This window comes from Tachysurus fulvidraco, chromosome 10, assembly GCF_022655615.1.
Source record: "Tachysurus fulvidraco isolate hzauxx_2018 chromosome 10, HZAU_PFXX_2.0, whole genome shotgun sequence".
Lineage (NCBI taxonomy): Eukaryota > Metazoa > Chordata > Actinopteri > Siluriformes > Bagridae > Tachysurus > Tachysurus fulvidraco.
In genome coordinates, this window is record NC_062527.1 from 19,841,261 (window position 1) to 19,863,139 (window position 21,879).

The 21,879-nt window shown below is 37.0% G+C and overlaps 1 protein-coding gene across 2 annotated transcripts in view; it reads left to right on the forward strand.

Annotated features, from left to right (window-relative positions):
- Positions 1–21,879, forward strand: part of anxa6 (annexin A6) — a 30,157-nt gene that overhangs the window by 4,013 nt on the left and 4,265 nt on the right. For both annotated transcript variants that reach the window (XM_027163462.2, XM_027163463.2), the window contains exons 3-23: positions 5,278–5,362; positions 5,896–5,990; positions 6,350–6,463; positions 9,468–9,558; positions 9,673–9,752; positions 11,271–11,327; positions 11,455–11,548; positions 11,640–11,735; positions 11,818–11,876; positions 12,128–12,250; positions 14,079–14,137; positions 14,805–14,883; positions 15,504–15,585; positions 16,326–16,420; positions 16,534–16,647; positions 17,195–17,285; positions 20,316–20,395; positions 20,497–20,550; positions 20,915–21,008; positions 21,228–21,323; positions 21,413–21,471. In XM_027163462.2, coding sequence (XP_027019263.1) covers positions 5,278–5,362; positions 5,896–5,990; positions 6,350–6,463; positions 9,468–9,558; positions 9,673–9,752; positions 11,271–11,327; positions 11,455–11,548; positions 11,640–11,735; positions 11,818–11,876; positions 12,128–12,250; positions 14,079–14,137; positions 14,805–14,883; positions 15,504–15,585; positions 16,326–16,420; positions 16,534–16,647; positions 17,195–17,285; positions 20,316–20,395; positions 20,497–20,550; positions 20,915–21,008; positions 21,228–21,323; positions 21,413–21,471 — 1,797 coding nt within the window. The remainder of the gene's footprint in view (positions 1–5,277; positions 5,363–5,895; positions 5,991–6,349; positions 6,464–9,467; positions 9,559–9,672; positions 9,753–11,270; positions 11,328–11,454; positions 11,549–11,639; positions 11,736–11,817; positions 11,877–12,127; positions 12,251–14,078; positions 14,138–14,804; positions 14,884–15,503; positions 15,586–16,325; positions 16,421–16,533; positions 16,648–17,194; positions 17,286–20,315; positions 20,396–20,496; positions 20,551–20,914; positions 21,009–21,227; positions 21,324–21,412; positions 21,472–21,879) is intronic.

The window sequence follows — 21,879 nt, forward strand, 5'->3', positions numbered from 1 at the left end:
CGATGGCAGCGCGGAATCATCGTCAGCGTATTGTCAATGTAACGTCAGTGTCCCCTCGTCCTTTGTCCTGTTTAGTTTTAGTCTGTGTTCCTGTTTTATGTCTTATTATTTATTAAACCCTACTCATTTGAAGCTATCCTGTATCTGGGTCTGTCCTCCTCCTGCTGGTTGTGACAGTCTGATAGTTTCCATGAAAATGTAACAGTAATCCTTAATCCTGATTATTTTCCAAACTCCTTCCTATATAAGGACCACTTCCTTTATATGAAGACACGATTAGACCGAATACCAGTCAAGATTCCACATTGAACACTCAAGACATGATCTATGGTCTATGGTCTATGGTCTATGCTCTATGCTCTATGGTCTATGCTCTATGGTCTATGCTCTGTGGTCTATGCTCTATGGTCTATGCCGGCAGAATGAACTTATGGGACGTTTTCACTCAGTTTGAACAAATGACTGATGTTGTGTCTGTGAGTCTGATCTTAAATGAGTCAGGACTCTGTTGGCTTTCAGTGTGAGACGTGTGGTTTTCTCTCTGTTGATAATCTCACACTGAATTTTACTGGTTGAAAATAAACACCTTCAAATTATAGATGATCATGAACAAACACTTGGAGCATCTCAGAGAACAGAAATGGGTTTCATATCAACATTTACTCTGAAGATACAAACATTTGCATGAAAAAAAAAAAACAAATCGTTTTTTTGGGGGTTTTTTTTTGGAGTTTTTCTACGAACATATTAAAATACTTATGTCCAGTGTCACCTAGATGAGGATGAGGTTCACTTTTGAGTCTGGTTCCTCTCAAGGTTTCTCCCTCATATCATCTCAGGGATCTCCTTCGGCTTGCTTGTTAGGGATAAATGTTAGAGGTTAATAAAAATGTAATTTAAAAACTTTACGATGTCTGTCGCTGTTGATGCTGAAATGGCACTAAAAGAAAGAGCAAAATGAACTTCTTCTTTTTCTTTTTTTTAAAATAATGATCGGTTTCTAATTGCTGCATCACATACTTGTGCATCCTGACCTTTTTGGTCAGAGATCTTGTCTCAATCTTTGAGAAACAAGGTTTATTTCTTTGCTTACTGAGCGTTTTTTCTCTTGCAAACTAGCATCCATGCTAACACTGTAAGGACATGATGGACATTTTAATGATTTAATTGATATTAGATATTAACTCTATATCTTCTCTAACAGGGTTGTACTTTTATCTTATCAGTCTGGAGCACAATATGACTGAAGAGAGAGAAAAAAGAGACTTTTCTTCTTCTTGTGATCATGTGCCTTGTGGAACGTCCCAAATATTTTATGGGGGTTAATTGGCTATTTAAAAGAATTAAATTATTTATCTGAAAATGTTATAGTGCGATAGAAATAGCACCCCGGTTATCTCTGGTTATCAGCTTTGTCTTTTCCTCCGGCTTTGTCGTCTCTGTTAGCGAGCGCGTGGGCACTGGGATGTTTGTTGACTGAAGTCACCGTTGCTAAGGCCTCTGTTGAAGCGCTCTGTGTTCCCCTCCTCACAGCTGTCCTATAGAAAATGGGCCTTGACAGATAAGGCGGAGGTTTCTGGCTCTCTGCCTTTTTTCCAGGCGGAAAGTAAAAATCTGTCAGGCAGAAATAATATGGGAAGTGAAAGAAGAAGCAGAAATGCAGAGTCATATAGAAAGAAAACAGGATTCTGCTACAAGGTGAACAGAACTGTATGAGTAAGATGAAACCCATACACACACACACACACACACACACACACACACACACACACACACACACACACACACACACACACACACACAGTGCCTAAACGATGAGGCCATGGGGCAGCTGTAGACTTGGACAGGTGTCAGCTGTTTGCTCTCTGTTCCCTGCATTCAGTCCTCGCATGTCTTAGTGGAGACTTTTGGGATCGGCGACAGTGCAGAAGATTAAAGACGCAACATGGGAATTCACAGCTATGTATTGTGTATAAGCATTCACCCCCACCCCAAAAGAAATTTTGTTTAGGTCATTTAAATTTGCATAAATATTTGACCCTGCAAGAATCACCATTGGTTGCAATTAATCTCCCTCAGCTTTGAGAAAAGACATTCGGTTATGGTCTCATTATTACACTTATTATACTCATTAGCCCCAGCATTCTGGAGAGTTTTTTTTTTGCTAGGAACAGCTTATAAGCTTTGAGCTGTGGATCATTCTGGTTCATCAAAAGTTACTCTCTGACTCTTGTTTACTTCTCTGTTCTTTCATTACCCGGTCACTGAATTTTAGTCGAAAAGTTCAAGGGGGAAATGAATTTTTATGCAAGTCTTGTCACAAAACAAACAAAAAAAACCATTAAACAATTTTTGAATTTTCGTAATAATCCTATATTAAGTTTTCTCTCTATAATATGTATTTAGAACGTTGCCCCTTAGACATAGACCATTGCCTAGACCCTTAGAGAAGGCCCTTCTGACACCTCAATTACTTTGCTTGAGCCTCTAGACCTGTCAGCTGGATAGATCCTTTCTCCACACTGCTATGAGGGTTTGTAACCCGGGTCTCCTGTGGGAGAGCTTGATGTGAGAGTCACGACCCAAATGCAGGGATTAAAGCAGACAAACATTTATTACAAAAAAAAAAAAAACACAAAATGAACAAAATGGCCATCGTGACACACTGACACAGGAACAGACACAATCTCTGACAATATATAGTGAGGCTAATCAACAGGAAAGGGTTAAAGGCGGGAAACAGATCGATGACACAGGTGGGGTAAAGAAAATGTGGGGAAAACAAACAAGAACACATGACACAGAAAAAAGGCTTAAAACTTGTCTCTCCAGCAGGCCCTCTGGTGGTCAAGTAGGGAAGCGACTGACGGTCTTAACAGTCCCCACAGCCCGAGTAGATTGCTGGACAGCATGGCGATTGTTCACTCACACCTCTATATACAAAATGTTGAGTTTTGGTTCACATAAAACACATACCATGACAAAAAAAGCTAGCACCATTATATGTTAGCCTAATGGTTAAACTACTGATCAGAAAGTTGTAAGTTTGAATCCCAGGTCCATCAAGCTGCCACTGCTGGGCTGCCTTCAAACATTAGGCCATGCCCCCGGTCTACGTCTGGTTCTGTGCTGAGGGAGAAATGAATGGCGTGATGACTGTTTTTATCTCCGTGCCTTTTTTTTTTTTTTGGTTTCTATTTTATTTAAAATTACATTACTACGTGTTAGGGTCACATACGTTACGTGATAAGATTAGACGTTGCTTTTGTTCTGCAGGCAAAGCTCACATGCTAGCTAACACTGTCTAGCTAACTTAGCTAATGTTAATAATGATAATATAGTTTCGGTTGTTATGGTAACAGTATATTTCTTGACAAGTCTGACTGAAATAAATGAAAAAGAAGAAAAAGAAATGACACAACATTGACAAATTCATGCTAGCAGTTAACTAGCCTACTAGTCTAGCTACTTCAGCTAATGACAGCTAAAATATTGTTAAAAGGTTTATGAGCTGTTTATGGTGACACTGTATATAAAAAAGAAACAATATTTGATCATCAGATAGAAATTTCAATAGAAATCTATTTATCTATCTATACAATGGATGTAACTTCCTAAAAAATTGAGTATCAGGAAGTGTTTTGTATGTAGTCATGTAAATACTTTGCGTTATCTCATGTTACGTTGCAGCTCATCTTACTCTGGTCTTTCTAACTGCTCGTTTTGGAGTCCAGTCACATCTGCATTCAAAACAGTGCTTTGTGTTAAGATGGTAAATAGTATCACATTACACTGTCTCATTGTTGATGACTTCTGTGTGTGACACAATGTGTGTGTGTATGTTCAAGTGGCTGCCTCATGCAAAGCATCTGCATTATTGAGTATTGATCTGTGTGAGAGGAAGTCGTTTGCTAAATAAGGGTCATCATCAAAATTTCACTAGCACTGATCAATTTTCTAATGTAACTTTAAGCCAGAGGTGTTAAAAAAAATTGTGAACATCCACAAAATGCAAAATTCCTTCTTTGCATAAGAAACTAAAACAACTTAATTATGTATAAGCCAACACACACACACACACACACACACACACACACACACACACACACACACACACACACACACACACACACACACACACACACACTGTACTGCTTTATGTTTTGCTATTAGCTAGCACCTCTGAACAGATGATATACCTCTAACAGGAATTTAAAAAAAAAAGATCTGAGTGTCCTTTATAATCTTTATTTAACTTCAGCCTTGTTGCTAGTCTGTGGCCCCAAGAGCTGCCTTTAGCTACATAATTTAGAGAAATGAAAGTGATTAGAGAAAGAGGAACAGAGGATCTGCTACGAAAACCAAGCTGATTTGTGTTTACATTCAGTAGCCAGTCTGCTAAAATATGCTACGGTCAGGGGTCGGCTCCGGAGCCGCAAGTGTCTCTTTTATCCCTCTGCTGCGGCTCCCTGTAGATTTGGAAAATAAATATTTATTTTAAATTTATTTTATTTTAGTTAGTTAGTTTTTTTTAAATGCAATTCTAAATTCTAAGATCATGATGCTCTTGTAACATTAAAATAAACCATGTTTAATTTTTTTTGTTGCGCAAAATATGCATCATGATTGCCGACTTGCGAAATCCGCCGGAGCGAAACTGAAAATTCCATTTAATTCAGATCAAGCTTTTCAACCCCAGGTAGGCAAGCATGGATAAATGCAAGAAAAGAAAAGTTTATGAAGAAAACAGAACATTTAATGAGATGTGGACAGATTCAAAACATTTTTGTTTGCTTGCAGAAATAAAATTTCGTTTCGTTTAGCAGTTCATTGATTTCATAAATGCAACACACTACAGTTTTTTCTATACTTTCCATAAATGTAAAACAATTATATATGCAGTGTTCTCTTCATTTTAGATATCAAAGGGGTTTTGTGGCTCCCTGTGTTTTTTCCTTGTGGGTCCTAATGGCTCTTTGAGTGTTTAAGGTTGCCGGCCCCTGGTATAGACCAAAACCTGCCACTGTTTTATAATATTAATATTTTATTTGCAGCTGCATTGCTATTTGTGGCAGCTCTCTCTACTCACTCTCTCGCTTTCTTTCATACTCTTTATGTATCTAAACCACACCCCAATCACGACACTGGAGCTAGCATCCTTATGGGTTATTTTCTTGTCCCTGTTGGGGAACAATTTGCAGATGAAGAGAAACACTAATCACCCACAGAACCCAATCAGATTACATCCAGACTTAAATTCTACTTTCTTCGTTTCAGGGATTCCGAGGCACAGTGAAAGATTTCCCAGGATTCAATGCTACCAGCGATGCTGAAGCTCTCTACAATGCCATGAAAGGCTTTGGTGAGTAGCCTTGCCTAATTATATACCTTTATAACTTTTATACATGGACAATGAAGGTGTGCAGGGTGAAGAAGATAATGTTATACACCCGTGGCCGTATTTGCAAGAAATGTTTCTGTACATTGAAACGAAAGATTCTTCCTACTGGATGAAGTGCTTCTTATGCCTACAGGAACTCACTGAAATTTTACTTTTTACTTTTACTTCAAATACTTAAGTACATTAAATATCAGAAAATGACACTTCTACCAAAGACTTTTTCTAGTACAATACGTGTACTTTTACTCAAGTATTGCTTTCTAGTACTTTATACAACACTGGTTCCGACTCAGTTTTCTGAAGCATTTCTCAAAAATCGGAGACCCTGCCTTTAAAGTGAAAAATGTTTAAAATATTATTTTAATCAAAAATGTATTGCTGGATTCAAGTTTGAATTCACTTTTATTCACGTTTATTTCTGATTACTGGAGTTATAAGATATGGTGTGTGCCACATAATGCTCCTCTAATCACTGACATTCTTTGTGTTCTCAGGTAGTGACAAGGAGGCCATTTTGGACCTGGTCACCTCCAGAAGCAACGCTCAGAGACAGGAAATCTGCACTGCCTACAAATCACTATACGGCAAGGTACTGGAACATCTCCAACCTTAAAAAGCATCATTAAAAACATTCTGCTCTGTTTATATAACCAGATATCTTTCTACACAACATTTCTACACAACCAGGTTTTTACTGCTCAGAAATAAAATCTGTCTCATTCACATAGCAATATAACAAGATTCCTTATATTATTTTACATTTTTTAACAACGGCTAATTTTAAAAAAATATCACACAATCCTGATTAATGAATCATAAAATTGCAACTGATCCTTTTTTCCAGTAAACATGTAAAATTATAAATCGGTAAATGGATAAATAGGATTTCAGATTTTTTTTCAAATTTCTCAAAAATCTGTTTTTATCCACTTCTTGTTGCTCATGAAGGACTTGATTGCGGATCTGAAATATGAACTGACGGGCAAGTTTGAGCGTCTGGTTGTGAGTTTAATGAGACCCCCAGCATACCACGATGCCAAAGAGATCAAGGATGCAATCAAGGTAAGAAAATATCTCACCGCGACTGAAATCCATCGACAGCTTCATAAACTCTAGGAGCTGCTGAGGTTCTGCATGCTGTGCATGTCAGGGTTTGGCTCGCGTTTGCAAAAAAAAAATTGATTGACGGATGGATGGATTGATGGATGGATGGATGGATGGATGGATGGATGGATTGACATGAATGACAAACATTGTGCTTCTTTCCTTGTTAAATAGTTTTAGACTTTGGTTAGAGTACACTGTGTATTTTCACTGTGTCATTTAGTGTCTATATGAACTTTTATTTCCAGCTTATTTATTTATGACCATTTATTTACATCTTTAGCTTTGTGATGTGTCAGTGTCCGTCTGGACAGTGCCATGTGTTTTTTTTGTTTGTTTGTTTGTTTGTTTGTATTTTTGTTTTGTTGACCTTTTTAACTAAAAAAAAAAAACCTGGCCACTTACTTCATGTTTAATGCTAGCGTAGATAAAACACAATAGTGACTAGCGTAGATAAAACACAATAAAGTGCACTCTAGGGTAGATAAGATGCGATAATACACCCCTGTGGTACAGTAGTTTAAATGTGGTAAAGGGCTCTTTCTAAGGTGTCCCTGTGTATGAGATCTGTGTATGTGTTGTCCTATAAGGTGCCTCTATTTTAGATAAAACACTATAAAGTACCCTATAAGGTGCAGCTACTATAGATAAAACATGATGCAGTGCCCCATAGGGTGCCTCAATAGATAAAACATGAGGTATTGCCGATTAAGGTGGCCATACGGCAGATAAAACACGATGACGTCCCCTTAAGGGTGCCCTATTGGTCCTCTTGCCCAGTGGAGATGTATTGCCACATAGAAGTATCATGATGTAAGGCCCCATAGGTTTGCGTACATGCGGGAAAATCAGACTAAGTGCCCTATAGGCACTCCTGTGTGCCAGAAAAAAAGAAAATGTCTCCTGTAGCACGTGTCTATAATAGAAAAAAACACAATTTAATGCCTCAAAGGCCTGCCCCTGCCTCTGTTCCTGAACACAAGACACAATATTCACTCCTCGCTCTTATAACTAACAGCTCAATCAGTTTGCATAGATTTCATTGCACTTACTGAGCTTCAGAGGGTGAAAATTTAACAAGTCGATCTTTTACAGCTATTATATCCTCAGAACTTTGTGTTAAACTTTCTAATGTGTTTTGCATGCAGTGTGTTTCACACAATTAGAAGTTATATTAATGTGTGTACAGAATGTGATAGAATGTGTGTGAGTCACTGACTGCTTTCTCTGTGTATCCGCTTTATCAACGCTGCCTTTAGGGTGCGGTAAGTGAACGACGCCGTGAGGACATCAGATGAGTTTTGATTCCTCGTTTCATTATGTTGGCTTTGCAGAAGCCAACATTCTGTTTTACTATTTAAGCTTAGACAAAAATTTATCAATAGTAACTCCTCCTAGGGCTTTCGAGCCACATGCACCAAATTCGGATATGCTGTAGATCCTGGTCTGAAGTTTGTTGCTATTACTTTTATAAGCGATTCGAGTACTTCCGGTACCGGGTCTAAAAATGGCCTTTTTTCCCCATAGACTCCCATTATAAAGTTTGGAGGTTTATAACTCGGCAAGCTTTCGAACTATCTACACCAAACTGGGCACGCTCCTTTAGGGTGATACTCTGAACAAAGGTTTAAATTGGTGTACCGACTGGCATTTCGGTTGTCCCGAAGCTAGAAAATATGCAAAATCAAAAAACTTTTTACAACATGGACATGTCATATATCAAAACACTCATAACAATGAGGGGAACTTCCTGACAAGGTATAATGATGACATCATGTGACGTCACGTGATGTCACGTGAAAATTAAAAATTAGCACAACATGGACTTGTGACAAATCAAAACACTCAGCCCAATGTGGGGAACTTCCTCAAGAGTATTCGGATGATGCCACATGCTTGCCTCCACTTACCTCCGAATGTTTTGGCACCCTAAGTTTCTGTCTATTTGCTTCCAAAAGTAACACTGACCTTTATGTCCACTCAACCCCAAAAAGGACCGGCCTTTGCGAATACTTGCATCATCAAAGCCAACATCAAAGTTTGTCGAGACAAACTTTACAAATCTAGTTATTGTTTTCAACACTCCCTCATACACTTCTCCCAATGATTCGGATCAGTACTGCTTATATTTCCTGTAACCACACTGAGACGTTTCACTGTTATCATTCCGCTCAACTGTGTTCGTAAAATTAGTAATGTCACTAGAGGAAATGGCAAACGATCAGTATAACCGCACTCTTGCCTGTGTGATATTAAATTTCACAAACCAAACTAACCAGATTTGATATTTCTATAAATCTATAGATTTTCAGGTCTTTAGAAGGATGTTAATATCCATTTAAAAAAGTAAAGTTAGTATTAGTGTTGATACTAAAAATTATTATTATTATTTATTTTGCTCTGGTGCATATATTAAAAAAAATATGCACCAGAGCAAAATAAAGATTTAAATACTTTTTATTATTCAATCTCTAGGATTGTGGTTTTATTTATGCAAATTATTTAATTATGTAATTATTTATGCGAATATTTAATTCAGCAAAGCTTCGACTTTAAAATGCAAGTTTTTAAATAAAGAAATTCTTAAAAATACAAAAAGAAATTCAGCAAAAAAAAACGAATAAATAAACGTTAAATAATAATAAACAAATGATTAAATAAATAAATAAATAAATAAATAAATAAATAAATAAAAGTTTTAATTTGAAAATTTTAAGGGCAATATTTGTATGTAATTTATACAACATAGATTTCTGCATGGTTTGTGAAGCAGCTTGCCCAGCGCTAATAGCATTATGGCTCATAACATGCTTAGTGATGGGAAACCACCAGCTCAGGACTGTGGGACAGGTTTAATAAGTCTGCACAATCCTCACCCTGTTCCTGTGTACTGTTTCTATGAACTGTTACATCATTATTGAGTTATGTCTGTGATTTGAGGAATTATTTATCCTGCTTGCAGGGAGCTGGCACTAATGAGAGATGTCTGACTGAAATCCTGGCCTCAAGGACGAACGAACAAATCCACAGCATGGTGGCAGCGTACAGGGACGGTGAGGTTTTGCCCCTGTATGCCTCGTATGCTGAAACGAAACGAAACGAAACGATGCCTCATGATGTTTGTTGTGTTGTTTTGTGTTTTGGTTTGTTTTTTGTGTCATCTCCAGCGTATGGCAGTGACATGGAGGAGGACATTGTAGGAGACACATCTGGACACTTTAAAAAGATGTTGGTTGCTTTGCTCCAGGTATCAGAGCTAATGAACTGGCTCCATCAGTGTGGGGATGAGTTAGTTATGTGCAAAAGTGAAAAAAAATGAGTAGATAAACCATGATAAAATGCCCTCTAGGGTACCTAAGACATGATACCTTCTTAAAAACATGATACCAGCCCTTTAGGGTAGATAGTGATAACATGCTCCTACACCCCTACAGTAGGCAAAACAAGTGGCCTCTAGGGTAAATAAAACACAATACATTGTCCCTATAGTAAACAAAACACTATAAAATACCCTCTGGGGTGGATAAAACAGAATAAAGTGCCCCAACAGTTGATAAAATTCATTCAAAGTCTTCTAGGTTACCTCATGGGTAAAAAATATATCAGGTATTCCAGGGTAGAAAAAGATAAAGTGCATCTATTTAAAAACCCAATAACGCGCTCTCTATGGTAAATAAAATGCTTTAAAATTCCCTTTGGGGTAGATAAATCCAGATAAAGTGTTCTTATGGGAGATAAAACACAATTAATTGTTGCTAGGTTAAATAAAACACTCTAAAGTGACCTGTAGGGTGGATAAAAGTGCCCCTACATTAGATAAAACACAATAAAGTGCTTTCTAAGGTTCCCTTTGGCTAAAAAAAAATACATGATAATTGCCTTCTAGGATAGACATAGTATATGTACCCATATAGTAGATAAAATGCAATAAGTAGCCTTCTAGGGAAAATAAAACACTATAAATTTCCCTCTAGGGATGATCAAATGTGACAAAACAGTGCCCTGTAGGGAAGATAAAACATGATGAAGTTCCCTGTAGGGTAGATAAATCATGATAAAGTGCTGTCTAGGGTAGATAAAACATGATAAAGTGCCATCTAGGGAAGATAAAACATGATAAAGTGCCCACTAGGGTAGATAAAACATGCTTGAGTGCCCGCTAGGGTAGATAAAACAAGATAAACGTGCCCTCTAGAGAAGATAAAACATGATAAAGTGCCTGCTAGGGTAGATGAAACATGTTAAAGTGCCCTCTAGGGTAGATAAAACATGATAAATTTGATCGATAAATAAAACACAATAAAGTGCCCTCTAGGGAAGATAAAGCATGATCAATGCCTTCTATAGTAGATAAACACAGGACCGGGGTTCAAGGCCCAGCCAAGCTGCCACTGCTGGGCCCTTGAGCAAGGCCCTCAACCTTCCCTGCTCCAGGGGTGCTGTATCATAGCTGCCCCTGCACTCTGACCCCAATCTCCTCAGTTGGGGTCAATATGTGAAGAAAAGAATTCCACTGTGCTGTAATGTATATGTGGCGATAATAAAGGCTTCTATGCCCCCTAAATTGTCTCTACATTTGTCACCATCTTGTATTGTATTGTGTTGCAGTCTGTTCAACTAAGAAAGGTATTTTATTGAAGATAACAGTTTGTTGTCTCAATTGTGTGTGTGTGTGTGTGTGTGTGTGTGTGTGTGTGTGTGTGTGTGTGTGTGTGTGTGTGTGTGTGTGTGTGTGGTTAGTAACGATCCTGTGTTGGATTTTCAGGGTGCCAGAGATGAAGATGATGTGGTGTATGAAGATCTGATAGAAGAGGATGCACAGGTGGGGAGTAGGGATGTCATAATGATCATCATCAACAACATTGCCCCTATCATTACCATCATAATGCCGACTTCTTTGTGTGTGTGTGTGTGTGTGTGTGTGTGTGTGTGTATGTGTGTATTTATAGCACCTGTACACAGCTGGAGAGGCGCAGTGGGGAACGGACGAGTCCATCTTCATCATGCTCCTGGGCAACCGTAGTGTGACTCACCTGCAGCTGGGTGACTGACACATTTATATAATCACACAGTCATTAAACGTGTCTTTTTTCAGATGTTAAGAAAATCTAACAGTCATGTTGTATTTGATCAGTGTTTGATAAGTATCTGGAGCTTACTGAGAAGTCCATCGAGGACAGCATTAAGAGCGAGCTGTCAGGAGACTTTGAGAACCTGATGCTGGCTGTTGGTAAGTTTTCACACACACTCATACACACACACACACAGAGGACTGTATAATGCTGATCCGAGTCTGTGCTTGTCTCTCCCAGTGCAGTGTGTCCGCAGTCGGCCCATGTTCTTCGCCAAGCGCCTCTACAAATCCATGAAGGTAACTGGAGAACCTCAAAGAAGTCGACCTTCACACACCCCAAACATATCGTAATTTATTCCCCTTATACCACCGCAATGTGTCACAGTGTTTAGCTTAATAAATACATTGAAGAGAAAAAGACTTAGTGACATATTTACAAACTGGAGGCTCCTTCCAAAAAGTTAAACATTCTAGGGTCTCTCTCTCTCTCTCTCTCTCTCTCTCTCTCTCTCTCTCTCTCTCTCTCTCTCTCTTTGTCTCTCTCGCAGGGTTTGGGTACAGATGATAACACTCTGATCCGAATCATGGTGTCCCGCGCAGAGATCGACATGCTGGACATCCGAGAGTGTTTCAGGCTGCGCTATGAGAAATCCCTTTACAACATGATCCAGGTAATTAGCTCATGTTCAGCTGATGGAGAATGACACACTCCATCCTGTAGGGTTCCTGCATAGATCTGTTGTTATTCTCTTATCCAAGACAATACCCTTTGTACCCCGTTTCAGGATATGCTACGATATGACACAATACACTAAAATATGATGTGATACTATATAAAATACTATGATATAATACAGTACAATATGGTTAAGAAAAATACAATACAGAACAAAATGATACAATAAGGTATGATACAATATGATATGATACATAATACAATGTGATATAATACAATACATATGATACAATATGATACACTGCAATATGATATACTACAATATGATACACTATAATATGATACAATATGATACACTACAATATGATATACTACAATATGATACACTACAATGTGATACAATATGATATACTACAATATAATACAATATGATACACTACAATATAATACAATATGATACAATATGATACACTACAATATGATACACTACAATATGATACACTACGATACACTACAATATGATACAATATGATACACTACAATATAATACAATATGATACACTACAATATAATACAATATGATACACTACAATATGATACACTACAATATAATACAATATGATACACTACAATATGATACAATATGATACACTACAATATGATACACTACAATATAATACAATATGATACACTACAATATGATACACTACAATATAATACAATATGATACACTACAATATAATACAATATGATACACTACAATATGATACAATATGATACACTACAATATGATACACTACAATATGATACACTACAATATAATACAATATGATACACTACAATATGATACACTACAATATAATACAATATGATACACTACAATATGATACAATATGATACACTACAATATGATACACTACAATATAATACAATATGATACACTACAATATGATACACTACAATATAATACAATATGATACACTACAATATAATACAATATGATACACTACAATATGATACAATATGATACACTACAATATGATACACTACAATATAATACAATATGATACACTACAATATAATACAATATGATACACTACAATATGATACACTACAATATGATACACTACAATATGATACACTACAATATGATACAATATGATACACTACAATATGATAAACTACAATATAATACAATATGATACACTACAATATGATACACTACAATATGATACAATATGATACACTACAATACAATATGATACACTACAATATAATACAATATGATACATTACAATATGATACACTACAATATAATACAATATGATACATTACAATATGATACACTACAATATAATACAATATGATACACTACAAGAAGATACACTACTATATGATACACTATGATACACTGTGATACACTACAATAGGATAAAATACAATATGATCAGTAAGATCTGATACAATGAAATATGATATAATACAAAAAAGGAGGATACAATGTGATATAATGAAACGATAAGTCGATGATTTTGTAAATCGCTTGTGATTTACAATGTGATCGCTGCACTAAATCATTTACATTGTTTACTTTGATCCACATTGTCCCTCTACTAATAAACATACTGGTAATAGTGAAAATTCTACTCATAACATTTTATTTGGTACAGGAAATGTATAAATAATTAATTCATGAGGATAAACAGTCTAGAAATTAAAAAAGGGTAAAAAGAAGAAAGAAATAAAGTACTGTATTTAAAATGTAGTTAAAATCTGATTTACTCTGAACCGTATAATCTGACCGTATGGCTGTGCTGTGACAGGACGACACGTCTGGAGAGTACAAGCGCACACTGTTGAATCTGTGTGGTGGAGATGATGAGTAAGTTCCTTTATATGACTTTAACTCCACATTAATAACACCATTATGGATGAATGTCTGGAATCTCAGCAGTTTAGCTGGTGAAAGGCAGCAAGCACAGAACTGTGTTTTCTGTCATGAGTGCAAACATGTTATGGCTAAATTATTTTAGTGCTTTAAGTTCATAGCTGAAGGACTTTATATAAAGTATTCCTCTAGTAAAATTGTTTTGCCATGGAGCTACTAGGCTAATGAAGTAGCTAATGAGTACAAGAAGCTTTTAGGTGACAAAGAAATTGTTGTGCATTTTAGTTCTGGTAACTCTTAACATTTAAACTTTTAAACACAAGTAAAATATTTGGAGTTACTTTACAGACAGCATGAATTTTGCACTTAAAGGCAGTTAAAAGTAACAGAATGTGACTAACTAGCATCCAAAATGTGGCTGACTAGCATCTATGCTAATGACATGAAGACTTTTAAAAAAATTATTTTGACAGACTTAAAAAAAAAATGTAACTAATAATTTACTTTCAGGTTGTGTAACCAAGTTCTGTGTTCAAACTAACCTTTGTTGAGTGTTTTGTGTGTGTGTGTGTGTGTGTGTGTGTGTGTGTGTGTGTGTGTGTGTGTGTGTGTGTGTGTGTGTGTGTGTGTGTGTGTGTGTGGTTGTGGCTGTGCATTGCAGTGTTGCAGGAGAGTTTTTCCCTGAAGCTGCACAGATCGCATACAAGATGTGGGAGATCAGCTCAATGACCAAAGTTCAGGTTTGGAAACCACACACACACACACACACACACACACACACACACACACACACACACACACACACACACACACACACACACACACACACACACAGATGTTATTAATTATATTACGACTGCCTTTTACTGCTCTGTTGACTGTATTTTAATGCAATTTGCTTTAATCCAGATTCTGTGCCAAGCAAAACAAGCATCATCACAAAGCTATACACACAAACACAAACACACAAACACACACACACAGGGATAGAAAGGGAAAGCGATCTTCCATAACAACTCTGTTACACGACCTCAATCACTTGCTATATTCGGTGTTATCTGATCCACACACATTGTATATAATGTCAGTAGTGTGTGTGTGTGTGTGTGTGTGTGTGTGTATGTACTTATTTTGTCATTGTGTGTGTTTATATATGTATGGATATTTCATTTGTGGCCTGTGTAGGCATGTGTGTGTGTTTACATGGTTGTGTGAGCTGGATCATGTTTCTAATGCATACAATTCACATATAATAGTTTGGATCTCTCTCTCCCTCTCTCTCTCTCTCTCTTTCTCTCTCTCTCTCTCTCTCTCTCTCTCTCTCTCTCTCTCTCTCTCTCTCTCTCTCTCTCTCTCTCAGTTAAGGGGAACCGTTCAGCCCTGCCCTGACTTTGACCCTGCCAGTGATGCTCAGGACTTGAGGAAGGCCATGAAGGGTTTTGGTGAGCAGACTCACTTACACTTACAGCACAGATTATAATAATAATATTAATGTGCAAGCAGCTGTTATATTACGTTCTTTACCTCCACTGAACCACTGCTATTTAGATATCAAGGAGAGACAGAATTATATACAGTATCTGACAGAAGTCGGTCCAATACGATTACTGCTTTGCTAAAGAAGCAGAGGGTAAATGTGAAGGACTGGCCAAGCATGTGTCCAGATCTAAACCCTATGGAGCATTTGAGATGCATCCTCAAACGGAAGGTGGAGAAGCGCCAGGTCTCTAACATCCACCAGCACCACCATCGTCATGGAGGGGTGGAAGAGGACTCCGGTGGCAAGCTGTGATGCTCTGGTGAACTCCATTCCCAAGAGGGTTAAAGCAGTGCTGGAAAATAATGGTGGCCACACAAATTATTGACACTTTGGGCCCAATTTGGACATTTTCCTTTAGGGGTGTACTCACTTTTGTGGCCAGCAGTTTAGACATTAATGACACTCACAACTTTACACGTTGTCAAAGTGTCATTTCTTTAGTGTTGTCACATGAAAAGATATAATAAAATATTTACAAAAATCTGAGGGGTGTACTCACTTCTGTGAGATACTGTACATAAAGAAGGTACAATTAAAAATACACAAATTTTAAATTAATGAAAGGACTGACTTAAAATTTTAAATGTAAAAAATTTTTTAACACTCCTAAGCAATATCCCACAATATTCTGTGTTTGTTCAGGAACGGACGAGGACACCATCATTAACATCGTTACCAAGAGGAGCAATGCTCAGAGGCAGGAGATCAGGCATGTCTTCAAATCGCTGCTGGGCCGGGTAAGTCGTCCTACTCTTCCTCATCTTCCTCCTCACTGCAGCGTCCACCCTCGTGTCGTGTCACTGCCGTGAGCTGATCTTAGGTGCTGATTGTTCTCTCTGCATCTCTGCAGGACCTCATGGCCGACCTGAAGTCGGAGCTCTCCAAGAACCTGTGTCGTCTTATCATGGGTCTGATGATGACTCCGGCTGAATTTGATGCCAAGATGATGAAGAAGGCCATGGAGGTATAGCAGAACTACTGCCTAATATGCTCCCTAATAGAACAGAAAACTCAGACTCTATGTTGGATAGAAATAGAAAGTTTTGCCACCCCAAAGATTCCCTTTGATTTCTGTCCTTCTTCCTCTCAGCCATTGGTTAACTGTTATTATATTTTATCTATGAAGGTGTCTGGGTTGTTTAGTTAAAGGCAGGACAAAGATGTGACACTCAACGTCTGCTTTATTGCTCTAAGTATCGCTGTCCATTAAACCATCCATGAACAAGCAAAGGTATAAAATGCTATAACAGGAAGTAGAAAACAAGACTTTAATTAGAAATAAAAAGCCCCTCGATTTTGTTCTCCTCAACCCCAAGTTTTGCATACGACGTCACATCACCATGGCAACAGTAAATAAATCCTCATGATTTTATATGTAAATGACTGTAGTGTAAATAGTGTTTACTTTAGATCAGTCGACATAGACAGGTTAGTTTTCATGGAAAATTCTGAAGTATGGATGAAACAAACAAAATAGTAGTTTGTTAAGATTCTCACTTGTGTATGTTTAGGGTGCTGGAACTGATGAACACGCCCTGATTGAGATCCTGGTGACGAGGAGCAATCAGGAGATCCAGGCCATGTGTGATGCCTATAAGAAAGGTGAGACATGGACATGTTGTTTGTGTCTGTGTGTGTGTCTGTGTGTGTGTCTGTGTCTGTCTGTGCGTGTGTGTGTGTGTGTGTTGTGTGTTTGTCTGTGTATGTGTCTGTGTGTGTCTGTGCGTGTTTGTATGTGTATGTTTCTGTGTGTGTCTGTGTGTGTTTGTTTGTGTGTGTGCGTGTGTGTGTGTGTGTGTGTCTGTGTGTGTCTGTGTGTGTTTGTTTGTGTGTGTGTGTGTGTGTGTGTGTGTGTCTGTGTGTGTGTGTGTGTTTGTGTGTTTGTGTGTGTGTGTGTGTGTGTGTGTGTGTGTGTGTGTGTGTGTGCGTGCTTGTGTCACCTCAGAAAGCAGAAATGGGTTTGATATCAACATTTACTTTGAAGATACAAACATTTGTGTGAAGAAATCGTTTTTTGTTTTTTTTTACTTTCTATAAATTTTTGACCCCTAAAAAAAAACCTGAAATATTTATGAAACACTACAATATCTTAAGACATGACAAAGACATTCAGTGGTGAAAAGTGATGATGTAAATTATGTGTTTATTTGTTTTATTTGCAATATCCTCTAGGGGGCAGCATCACACACCTCTAACTGGTCAGTTCAGTTCTGACAAATTCAGTATTTACACATTTACTATGTCCTTTATCTAGAAATAAACTGGTATCATAAAAGGATTGAATTTTGTTAAATTTTCTACAAATATATTCAGGAAGCAGGAATTGTGAAAATAAAGAAAAACTTCAATACGCCTCCATTCGTATATGACGTAATACAGAAGCCACACCTCTCTTCTGTGTGATGTGTGTGATTGTACTTAGTATAAATTTACACAATTTGAAAAATAATTGCTTGCATTCACACTTAGTTCCCTTTCCATGAAATAAATACTTATAAAATAAATTCTTTCAGTTGTTTTTTAATCTAAAAAATCATATCAGATTGGATATGCTAAGTATATTTATAAAAATAAAAAAAAAACAAAAAACTAAATAATAATGACTTGGGTGCATTTTAGTTTTATTTATGAATATATTTAACATATCCAAACAAATACATGCTAATTAAAAAAAATGTCTCATTTGCTTTTACTTTAATGAGCATGAAGCAACACAACGGTTAGATTTTGTGATCGTTTGGAGGCGGGAAAAACACACTTCCTGTGTACACCCAGTGATGTCAGAGCTACATTTGTGATGTTTGATTGGCTATATAACAATCTGCTGTGCTACGTTCACACCCACAGAGACCGGAGATCGTTCTTGGATATTTTTGACAAGAGCTACGACTTCCGGCGGTGTGACCGACATCAAGATTAGGTGATTAGATTTAGGCGTGTCCACATTAGTGACGTCACAATGTTGTAAAAAAGTATGCGGAGACCGTGGCAAAGAGCACACGCTGCTTCTCCGTCAATGATATAATACAGATAAACAATGCTGGGTTTTATACATAAACAAACAAAAAAATTATTTGGAATCCTAGTCACGACACATAAACAGCGATAAACGCTGTTACTATGGCAACGGGTAATCGGAAACGCCTCCTGACGACTTCAAGGCACAGCGATTGTGAACATAGCATAGAGGATGGAGAATTAAATCAACTAAAGAAACTCTAGTAAATAAAATCCATCTGAACCTAAATAATAATAAAAAAAGCTACACAGAAATAACTGGAAGAAATAAACATAAGGCAAAAAAAAGCAACATTTTGGTGTACAATACAATATATAATCCCTGCTACAAAGCACAAAGTTTTTGTCGGAATATTTGCAATAATGTTTTAATAACGTTACTTTTTTGGGCCTAACTTCAAATTCTATGAGTATGATGTTCTAATAACGTTGTCAAACCTATTAGAACGTTGCAGCAACACTACCGTAACATCGGTATCAAGCTGATGTTCTTTTGAATGTTAGATCGCAGTGTTAGATTGTGGCTATAACGTTTCTGCAACATTTTAAAACGTTTCATACTGTATTTGAAGCATTAGTTAGACAAAGACAAACTTTATGGAGACGTTAATGCAAACGTTTGACAGTATATCATTTTAGATCATTGCAGAAATTGCCAAAGGGAAAAAAATCAGTCATTCTGTAAAAGCTCTTTATAAGTTTAAGTATTGTCAGTGACTTCCTGGAGGTGGATCTGAAGCATTTTATAGATTTAGCAAAGAAATTACAATTCCTTGAATATATATTCAGATATATTATATGTATATGTATGTATATTATTCTTGGTTATATGTATATTGACTCTGGGTTTGTTTGGCAAACTTCACTCGAGCATTACTGATACAGTAGTGGCACCGCCTGTGAGATGGTGGTGGGGATTCCCATAAGAGGAAACGTCAATCAGACTGGGTTAAAAACAGTATTATTAAAGCACAGGGCCAGGTAGCATGTGATTACATTCTTCTCTTTATTAATGCATTGCTTTCAAATATGAAGTCTGCACATTTTGACTGATTAACTACTGTACATCTATTGAACTTAAGAAACAGTTAAATCCCATTTGCTCCTACTCATGTTCTTCTTCTTTTTCTTCTCCTTTTTACCAATACACTGGCATGTGTTAATTGTATAGCCTACAAAGACGGATGTTGTGCTAACCGTTGTTAAGAGATTAGGAAACTTGTTAAATGTATTGAAAAAACTTTCATAGCGATTGTAATTGACTGGCATTTACTTTGAAAATACAAACATTTGTCTGAATTAAAATAATCATTTATATTATTTGTATCATTTTTATAAATATATCACCTAGTAGCCTAGAAAAAAAAAACAGAAATCCTTATGAAGCACTACAAATTCTTAAAGCCTTGAGTGTCTATTTACATATGAGCTTCATATTAACACCACTTTGTAATGAGACATGACAAAGACATTCAGTAATGAACACGAGCAGCCAAACAGGTGCAAATCTTTCTTTTGGCCTCTTTAGAAAGGTTTCACAGTCTGCTGAACCTCATACCAACCTTAAAACAGTTTCTAAAGTGCTCCTGTTTCAGTCTTTGTTTCTTTCCGCAGCCTTTAAGAAGAGTCTGGAAGATGCTATTCACTCAGACACTTCAGGACATTTCTGTCGCATCCTGGTTTCCCTGGCGCAGGTTAGCAGTTCGCTCACACGTGCATGTGATTTCATGTAAAGCATTATTTTTAAAATGTTGGCATTTTATTGATTGATTTATTACACCTCGTGTGTTTGCAGGGAGCTCGTGATGAAGGTCTACCTGACATGGCTAAAGTTTTAGAAGATTCCCAAGTGAGTGGTAGACAACAGATATCATCACAGACATTAGTTGTGCTAGCATGTCATAGAAGGAGGGTTCTATTTGGAAAACACCACAGATATTTGTTTCGAAACTGGCTGAGTTAATTTTGGGTCCAACTGATGTCACACGTTTAAGTTTAGCTGCAATAAAGGGAACTGTGTTTGTAAGACTTCCTTAAAGGCAGCACTCGTTAGATCATTAACGTCATCATATGTGGTGGTCAAATTCTAGTAGATCTATTTGGATGAACTCCGCTAATTGTGCTTTCCTTTATTTATTATTAGCAACGTGAGAGTTTTTAGCAATCCATTACATAGTAGACTGGACTTAACAGCTCTCTTTCCTTTTTTTCAGACTTTGGCAGATGCTTGCAATGCCGACTCTGATGATCGGATCGATAAATTTATGAGCATCCTGTGCACAAGGAGTTTCCCACACCTGAGAAAAGGTAGCGCTTTATTATTGTTTTCTATAAAACAGCTAGTGTAATTGATGTTAAAGGAGAATCGATATATCTGTGGTTGTTAACCTCATGATTTTAAATATGAGCAAATTTCTCTGTATCAACATTATTGTGAGATTTAAAGCCATCACCTTTGCTTAAGACCCTGGTTTAGACCCAACACCATTTTTGTACCATTTCCTGGTCTTTTTTTTTTAACCACAGTGTTCCAGGAATTCGTCAAGTGCAGCAACAAGGACATTGAGCAGATCATTAAGAAGGAGATGTCCGGGGACGTTAAAAATGTCATGTTTGCTATTGGTAAGAAGAGTGCTAAGCTAAGTGAAAAGAAGCTGCTTTGTTTGTCACAGTCAGTATTTTTGTAATATCTTTGTCTTTCCTTGTTTTAGTGCGAAGCGTGAAGAACCAGCCATCTTACTTAGCAGACCGTCTGTACAAAGCCATGAAGGTATAAACAGGGTGACTTTCATTTCAATCAAAGCCAAGATATAAACTAATCTCTATGCAGTTTCCTGAAAACAGATTTGAGTTTAATTGTTTAATGATCGTTTTTGTGACGCACTGCTTTGAGAAAGACTAGATCGATCAGTACGTCTGTCACGGGGTAAAGTAGTGTGTTAGCATTACGTTATTTAACAACCAAAACTCTTCCCACTGCAAAAAACAAACAAACAAGTCCTAAGTCTGAGCTGAAAACGTTCTAGTTTCTACATCGTACAAAACCAAAACACTTCCAATCCATTACATTATAAACAAAACACACCAAATCCATTACATTATAAACAAAACACTTCCAATTCATTAAATTATAAACAAAACACTTCCAAGTCATTACATTATAAACAAAACACTCCAA